Source organism: Eurytemora carolleeae, unplaced genomic scaffold, assembly GCF_000591075.1.
Source record: "Eurytemora carolleeae unplaced genomic scaffold, Eaff_2.0 scaffold1154, whole genome shotgun sequence".
Lineage (NCBI taxonomy): Eukaryota > Metazoa > Arthropoda > Copepoda > Calanoida > Temoridae > Eurytemora > Eurytemora carolleeae.
This window is the reverse complement of record NW_019397291.1, coordinates 17,734-26,930: the sequence shown is the minus strand read 5'-3', so window position 1 is coordinate 26,930 and position 9,197 is coordinate 17,734. Positions and strand designations below refer to the sequence as shown.

The window sequence follows — 9,197 nt, the reverse complement described above, 5'->3', positions numbered from 1 at the left end:
AAACAGGAATGAATGTTTTCAAAAGTCACTCTCAGATCATAGAAATAAGACAAGTACACAAACGTTTCATAAAATTACCTATAACACTATTGTTTTTCACGACGTACTATACAGTTTTTAGACTTAAATTTTTTCTATATCTCGAAGGTTGAACCTTCTTGTACTTTATAACACTGCGAACCAAAACAACAGTGTTATAAATATTATAAAACCATGACGTGGCCATTTTTGTTTTTATTAATTCAAGTATTGGCTCCAACCAGATTAATATCTAATCAATATATTCTAAAAACAGATAAGTTTATTCCTCATGATAATCAAAAATATTTATTAGACAATAATATCCTTAATATATATTCATTATTAGGATAGTTTTAGGAAAATCCTACGTTTTATTCGATCGTCTTTATTATTAAATTAATGCAAAGAAATAACTTCAAAATTTAGATGACTAGGCTTTTAGGGAGCTTCGTGTCCATCTTCTATTTCAACTTTTAATTGTGGCTATCTTTCTGAACATGAGCACACAAAATTTGGGGCCGTTCGGTTTAGTCATTTTTACGTTTTTTGGCTACAAACAAACGGACACCCAGACACTAGCCTTTTAGGGCAGTTCGCGCCCATCTTCTGTTTCAATTGTGAACATTTCCTCTTTGTACACACTGTAAAACAAAAAAGAATAGTTTGCGGATTTCTTGAAAAAATTTCGTGGATTTTTAAAATTTATTGGAAATCGAATTTTGTTGGAGGCAAATTTTTAAAATTTTGATCATCCATAAGCATTCTCTGGGGTCACGTGATGTAACACACAAATTTTGGGCTGGATTGGTTCAGCCGTTTTGACGTTTATTGGATATAGATTTTATTAAAAGAAATTTCGTGGATTAGGCCTCCAAGTTATTTTAGGTTTAAAGGTGTTTAATTCTGGTAATTCCTACACTTTATCCTGCAGTAAAATACACATTACACAAGTCATATTTGAAAAGAAATCACAATTAAAAATAATCAGGTTTCCAAATTGTAAACCTTAATTCTAATTCATACTTGATCAGAAAAGGATTTTAAGGACACCGTTGTGAATTGGGCATTGCCAACTTGTTTTACTATTTTTAAACATATATTTTTTTATTTTTCCTTTATTCATCATGAATAAAATATCATAAAAACAGCTTAATTGGCCGCAGTTCTCGGCCCACATTTGTTATCTGCCCTAGGGTCCTGTTATCTACCCCAGGGTCCCTGTTATCTACCCCAGGGTCCCCTACTATCTACTGCTGCGCTCCTACATATTCCTGTCTCTGAACACTGTTTCCTATTAGTGTCCCTGATATTGCTCCTATACGCTTGTCCACCGGTCAACCCGTTCCTGGCTCCACCCTGTAATTAGTGCATGATTATTTTACTGTTCTCACAGTTTACCAAAGAAACTGAGTTTTTGCCACAAACTGAAATTTTCCAATCCCTATATCTGTTCAACGTGATGATGTAAACCTTTAATATTATAAACTTATATCATTTGATCTACAGAATCGCAGTTTTTTTACCCTGGCAGAAAATATATGCCAACGACCCCAAAACGACTAACGCGTTTTAACAATTGTTTATGAATAATTTCTTAACTTTTTTAGGATAAAGATACTGCGAAGTTTAATAAAATCAATCTTTAACATTGTACAGTCTATAGATTTTGGTAGTTTTATTGATGTTATTTAAACTACCTGGAATCCCCGGCTAGCTGCTAAAATACTTTCCAGGGGAATAATATTTCCAAACGGACCAATATCAGGATAACAGGCAAGCGGTAGAGCACCCTGAACATTTATAGATATTAACAAAACTGTGATAGGATGAAACCAACTGAAATAAATCTTCTGGAATAGAGGTCGGTTTTTTGAACATTTTATCAAAGTAAATTTGATCTTTTCAATAAAGTAATGCATAAATCCGAATTGAAAGATTTGTGAAGTAAAACTTGCAGGATTTCTAGATAATAATTACGAGCCTTGGTTCTGTTTTTTTCTATGGTTGGTTCATATTATTTTCAATAATTACAATTTAATATATATATTCGAAGCACCGTTTATAAACTATTATTTTACCAATTTTTTTCTAAATATGATATAAATATGCAACAATCTTACAATTTGTAAAATGAATTAATAATTTCATTAAATCAATTATACCAGGATCCATGAGAACTAATTACTATTTTATAAAAGCTCTTGACGCCATTACCTTAAAATATTTTTGACTTGAAGGAAAAGTATCTTAACGGATTTTTGCCGGATTTTTTTTAAATTCCCAGTGTAAGGTAAAGAACGGGTAAAAAGACCGATACGTTAAAAAAATCTAAAAAGGCCCATATTTGTTTTGTCTTTACCCTTTATCTCTGTTGATTTTCTTGAAAACCAGGAAACGCTGGTTGCCCCCCCCTCCCTTCTAAAGTTTAAAGGTAAATATGACAAATTTTACATTTTTGGATAGCTCTCGAATAGGCTAATCCAGATTTGCGAAAAATGGGGTTTAAAAAATTGCAAGTTTTCAAACCTACGTACGTAGCACCCAAACTATTCAAGTTTTCAAACCTACGTAGGTAGCACCCACACTATTAAAGTTTAATTTCTTTCAATGAGCTGGCGTTAAAAATTAGTCTTTTAACCCCTTCACATCACTTTTAATATAAATTTCAAGCCTTTTCTATATCCCCCCCCCTCACTCCTCTCTTATCTCCCCCTGTTCTCCACCCTCCTCCCCCTTCCTTCTCCCTCCATCATTCTAGCATCAATAATCACTTACCAGGGATTTAAATGCAACAAAATATATTAAAGATATAAAATTACAAGAAATTGAGAATAATTTGAAGCAAATGAGTCCAATTATATTCTTTTAGAAAGACTTACATTGAAGAGTCATATGTGGCTCCCATAAAAAAATACAACTGTCTTGTCATCCATACGCAGCATGCGCGTAAATCCCTTGGGCTTCTGCCTCAGGGTTATTGTGAACGAAAAACCCTTAAATCTTGAAAAGACGACATCAAGTGTTCTATCTGTATGGTTACTAATCTATGGTGGTGCCTTTTATCAAATAAAATTGGTTGGCTAAAATTACACTCATCTGTAGGGTAGGTGAGGTACAGTCTGGTATATTGAGTATAAGAAATACCGTATCTAAGAGGGAAGGTGAGGTACAGTCTGGTATATTGAGTAGAGGAAATACCGTATATGAGAGGGTAGGTGAGGTACAGTCTGGTATATTGAGTAGAGGAAATACCGTGTATGAGAGGGTAGGTGAGGTACAGTCTGGTATATTGAGTAGAGGAAATACCGTATATGAGAGGGTAGGTGAGTTACAGTCTGGTATATTGAGTATAAGAAATACCAAATATGAGATTCAAGGTGAGGTACAGTCTGGTATATTGAGTAGAGGAAATACCGTATATGAGAGTGTAGGTGAGGTACAGTCTGGTATATTGAGTAGAGGAGGGCAGGGTAACCAGCTAGTAACAGGGTAAACAGTTTCACATTTCCTTAATATAATTGAGACAAATTATAGATAGTAGTATATAAGTTTTAATTTAATAAATATAAGAACAATAATAAATTAATAATAATAATAATGATAGTAATGATAACAATAATGTTTATGTATTTGTAGTTGTTATTTCAAGTGACCTTTCATTAAAACAGGAACAAGTCCGATTCCCGACAATATCCTGGAAACCTTTATCTGAATAATGTGGAAGAAAGAAAAACGTGAATATCTACTTCATACTGAATCTACAGACAACAAAGTCTTGTAAGAAACCTGTTGTGAATCGGACATGCCAGGAGAATCTCTTAAAAATACGGTTACTGAATGGTAAATGAACCTGCAAGTATCTATGCAGAGTTCATAAAGAGGATCGTAACAGGCTGGATATTGACAGCATAGATCTAGTAGTTCCTCAGGGGTAGTTACACTATCACCGTACTGAGCTAGATTTCCCAAAACAGGTCGATCATTCCTAGATATATGGTTTTTTGATAAATTCGATCAAATTTCAATGTTTAAACGAACACACCGAAACGCAATATTGAAAAGAAAAATACATAGGAAACTGTATAACTAAATAATATTTTAAAAATATGCACAAACAAGGTCATTTTTTAAAGAATTTTTCAAAAATGACAATTCTAGGCCCATAGCTCAAAGATTTTAAAATGTACCCAATCCCTACCCTAATTATGAAGCAAGGAAAGTCAAGACGTTTTGAAATGTTAGCGTATCAAGTTAGGTACGATACGTTCCCCCCCCCCCCCCCCATCAATGTCTTTATCAATTCAAAAGTGATACTTCACGTAAACGTGCAGAAAAATCTAAACATTTTTTAAAACAAAAAAATCTTACGTGGTTCCGGTAATACCGATGATATCCAATCCTTGGTTCTTCCATGAGTAAGGTTTATGATTTATCTGATAAGTATTGAGATAAGGTTCATTATCTATCCGTCCTACAACCCTCTCCACACCTCCAGTACTAGATTGATCAACATTCAAACCCTGGGACTGCACAACAGCCTCAGCGATAACATCTCCGATACGAGCAACTGTATCTATGAATATATATATAAAATTAGAACCTCTGTTTGTCTGTGTGTAATCCCGATCATAACTCATGAATCTTGATTGATTTGCCTCAAATTTTGATTGGGGAACTCGGGATGACCACGGAAATTTCATTAACTTGGTTTTAAAAGTCTACGTTTAGTGGATCGACATAAATTTAGTTTCCCGGTAAAATTGACTGAGTGTTGGTAAAATTGCAAAAAATGGAGGAGAATTTTATTTTTGACAATGTCTTCTTTGAAACTAAATCTATTGAGATATATAGAGAGGTAAAATCCGGATATATGTGCATTTTGCGTAGAATCCGAAACTTATTATTTAAAAAAACTCAGGAAAAGAAACGTTTATTCAGAAATAACTTTTCTTTTCTCTGTTTATGTTATCTTATACAAAGGAATAGACTCTGATCAGGAAACTCGGAAGTATCGTTTGGCGAATCGAGGTTTTACTTCTATCTTCTAATCAACTTATCCTTTGCAAGTTGCAACCCAATATCGTAGACCTCAAGGATGTAATGCAAGGAAAGTTATTTCAGAAGTGTACACATCTTTTGTACTGCAATGTACTGTCTCTGGGCGGTAATGTAAACACAAGACGGATGTCAAAGCCTGACATGGGATCCATCTTTCACATAAAAAATCAATGAAATATTCTGGTCGTAGGAAAGTATTATGTGAATTATCAAAATTATCAAAATTTAATGCTTTTAACCTCCTCGGATACTAAACGAACACTGATGCATCTATTCTTGTTTACAAATTCCGCCCAGAGAAAACTGGTTTCAATGTGTACGCAGCTTATACACGACCGCAATTAACTTTCCTTGCATTACAACCTTGGTAGACCTCAGATTTTTTCAAACTATGAATTCATTTAGATTAGATAATCTAAGTTTGAAATATCAGGTGTATCAAGGAGTAGAAAATTTGAGTTTACGACAAAGACTCAATGCCTCAAATATTATACAAGCTGATACAAATATGAGGAGATCTTTGTAGTCTGAAACTAATCCAAGCTGAAAACTATAGAATTTGTGGATGTAGAGATCAATGCTTAATCTCTTTTATTATTATTTACCAGGCTTATATAGCAAATTTCAATTCTTAACACTACATAAATGCTTGCAAAATTTTACTATGTGTCCCCTTTTTTTAAAATATTAATGTTGGCTTGAGAAATTTTAAAAGTGTCCTCTGTCAATCTTCCTTATTGTAACTCGTCTGTCCAGAGCTGAAAACTTTAGAACTTGTGGATATCGAGATCAATGCTTCATCTCCTCTTTTTACTAATCTCAAGATTAATTTAATCTTTAGTGTGTGTACTGTTCAACCAATATTGGCGAATGCAGAAACCCGAACAGCCAATCAGTAACCGGGAAATTTGAAATTTTGCGCGCCATTTAACGAGAACACTCTCATTGGTAAAAATCTGGTAGGGACATTTTAAAAGAGAATAGCGGATGAAGCAGTAAATTAAAAGTGTCCACACTTGTTATTCAGATTAAGTGATCGGGATTAATCCAATTAATCCAATTCTAAAGTTCCCAGCTCAGGTTATAATAGAATATTAGACTATGGGAAATTATGGTTATTAAAATAATTTATTTTATTTAAAAGAACTGTATAGTTGTAATTTAAAATAACTCTACATTGAAAAGAGGTTTGTCCTATATACAATTTAATATCTTTTAAACCTTCATTTAATTCATTCGTTGATTTTCTAACTTGACAAATGGTAATCCTGATAATTTCGTCCCGTAGTCACTTTAGTAGAGAACTCACAATTGAAAATGATTATTTTTTAAAGAGATAAACATGGATATCTTCTTCATCCTTGAGCAGAGGAAGCGTTTAAGTGTAGAGACATGTCACTTTTAATGGAAGTTACCCGAAATAAAAAAAAAACATTTTCTACACAAGAATATATATGAAAAGTCTCTGTCGGAAAATATTTTTTTTTTTAAGAATTGAGAATTGAAGGAAAATAAATCAATAAAATGAATAAAACCTAAACAATAATATTTTTCATTATTTTTCTAATTATTTTTTAAATGAGTTTTGTATCATCAAAGAGAATTCAATTTACAAATAAAATGTTGTGGTGTTTTTTGTCTCAATAAAGAATACAATATTCCCCTAATTAATGAATCCTTTAAACGCTAAAATTAAAAACTACTTTAAAAAAACACTTTGTAAAATTATCAATTCATATTATTTTACCGCATTTTGACCAACATTATACCATCCCCAGATTTCCCAACAGTGGGGTGTTAAGTTACTTTACTTCCCCGTGTGACAATTAAGTAAAATAACATCCCGGTGTATGATCAGATTTTGTATAAAAAACCTCACACTTTAGGGAAATTAAAAACTTTGCTCAAAAGTCCCTATAACTTCCCTGTAAAGTAGTTGTAAATAATAATTAAAGCGTTTGAATATGAACAACTAGGGGAATTATTTATTTTTATGCAATACCTTTTTCCTCTTCTTTTGGACGATTGTTCTTATTTTCTTTGCCTCCCCCTTTCCCCCCTAATGCTGCTGCCCCAGTTAGCACTGCTGCTGTAGCTAAGATACCGAGTACTCTTACAAAACCTTGCATCCTTTACTCTTCAACCTGATCTTTCAACTGAACTGGTTAACCGGCCCTCTCCCCTGCCCCCCTCCTCATATCCTAATTAGTCGTGAAACACTATAAGAAATACATTGCATCGTGAACAAATTTAAACTTCACCATTTATATATTGTATGTATATCTTTGTGTGTGAATAAATCTTTATATTTTATATTATTATATTCTGCACCCACTTTTTGAAAACTACAGATATTTTTTATATAACGCTACATGTATCGATTGTTGTTTTAATTTTATTATTATTCAATTATAGAGTTAATTATATGTTTCTTCTATTTTTGGTTTAATTAGTAAATACTAAATATATATGTTTTCATTGTCTTATTTTCCAGACTGAAAATTCAAACTCTGGTTGGAAAAATAATCAGTTTTTAGAATATTTTCTAACATAAACCTAAAATACAGGGTTACCCACAAAGAAGGAGACTTTAATGACGACCTAAAACTAAAAAAAATAAAAATATGGATCTGAAGGCCGAATTTTTGATTTTGCATTTCCTATATTTTTTATGTTATATGCTTAATAGTTTTACAAAGAAAAAAAACAAGTACACAGTTTGAAGGAACCAGGAATGTAGGAATGTATTCTGAGTTAATTCCACACAGTCGTCTTTGAAGTCTCAACCTTTGTGGGTAACCCTGTATGTACAAATTGTAGAAAAATAGCTTGACATTGTAACGAACTAACGAATTCGTCCATTATTTTATTGATCGAAATTTTAAGAAAAAGAAATGAACGATAAATGAGGAATGAGGGACCCGTGAATGAACGATCAATGAGGAATGAGGGACCCGTGAATGAACGATCAATGGGGAATGAGGGACCCCGCGAATGAACGATCAATGAGGAATGAGGGACCCGTGAATGAACGATCAATAAGGAATGAGGGACCCCGTGAATGAACGATCAATGAGGAATGAGGGACCCCGTGAATGAATGATCAATGAGGAATGAGGGACCCGTGAATGAACGATCAATGAGGAATGAGGGACCCCGTGAATGAACGATCAATGAGGAATGAGGAACCCCGTGAATGAACCATCAATGAGGAATGAGGGACCCCGTGAATTACCGATCAATAAGGAATGAGGGACCCCGTTAATAAACGATCAATGAGGAATGAGGGACCCCATGAATGAACGATCAATAAGGAATGAGGGACCCCGTGAATGAACAATCAATAAAGAATGAGGGACCCCGTGAATGGCCGATCAATGAGGAATAAGGGACCCCATGAATAAACGATCAATGGGTCTTCCCTCCCTCACTATACAGTATACAGGATGATACCTTCCCTCCCTCACTATACAGTATACAGGATCAGCAATTTTACAACTCAAAAAAGAAGCAAATATGAAAAACAAATACATTTTCTCTAATGTGCACGTCACAAGTCTACACAATATACAGTTTACACACTCCTAGATATGATGCCACTACTTTCATTTTTTTTTGAAAAAAAATTTCTGCACTTAAAGAATAATTTCAATCGTTCAAGTTTGCTCTCAATAAACATTTCGCAGTAAAGAAATAGAAATTTGAGACACTTGGTAACCATGTATTATAAACACTTTACAGTTGGTAGTCCATAAAGGATGTGGCAAGAAATTAAATCCGACTTTTTGAAAAACCTTTATTGGTCATAATTTTAAATTTGTTTCACGTCAAACTAAAGTAAATTGAAAGTAAAATAAAAATCTTATATGTATTCAACTTCTTTTTAACTTTTACTTTAGTGTCAGTATTGATAGAATCAAAGGTAGAGGAGCTATTAGGTCACAAAGATGTACCAGTAACGTCGCATAACATTGGACTTTCTTCTGAAGTTCTGTCTAGATCAGTGTTGTATGCAAATGCACATTGCACACTACGAAAACTCCGCGAAATTCAAATTTTTGCAATTTTTTAAGAATTTTGCACTTTGCGGTAAATCTATGTACACAAATTAAGAAAAA

The 9,197-nt window shown here is 33.4% G+C and overlaps 1 protein-coding gene across 1 annotated transcript; it reads right to left on the bottom strand.

Annotated features, from left to right (window-relative positions):
- Window positions 1-1,120: 1,120 nt before the first annotated feature.
- LOC111713306 (uncharacterized) lies at window positions 1,121-7,222 on the bottom strand. The gene is made up of 6 exons (XM_023488144.1): window positions 7,082-7,222; window positions 4,390-4,594; window positions 3,872-4,006; window positions 3,436-3,529; window positions 1,719-1,811; window positions 1,121-1,377 (listed from the first exon to the last, which is right to left on the bottom strand). Exons 1-6 carry the CDS (start codon window positions 7,206-7,208, stop codon window positions 1,243-1,245), a joined length of 789 nt encoding a protein of 262 aa, XP_023343912.1. The 5' UTR covers window positions 7,209-7,222; the 3' UTR covers window positions 1,121-1,242.
- Between the last annotated feature and the right edge of the window lie 1,975 nt (window positions 7,223-9,197).

Bases quoted from the DNA above. Each gene is read 5' to 3' on its own strand.
- LOC111713306 (XM_023488144.1), bottom strand. From the start codon at position 7,208: ATGCAAGGTTTTGTAAGAGTACTCGGTATCTTAGCTACAGCAGCAGTG. The intron at 4,007-4,389 runs GTAAGATTTTTT...CCATATATCTAG, and splicing joins ATCGGTATTACCGGAACCAC to GAATGATCGACCTGTTTTGG. The intron at 1,812-3,435 runs GTATTTCCTCTA...ATAAATGTTCAG, and splicing joins CACCTACACTCTCATATACG to GGTGCTCTACCGCTTGCCTG.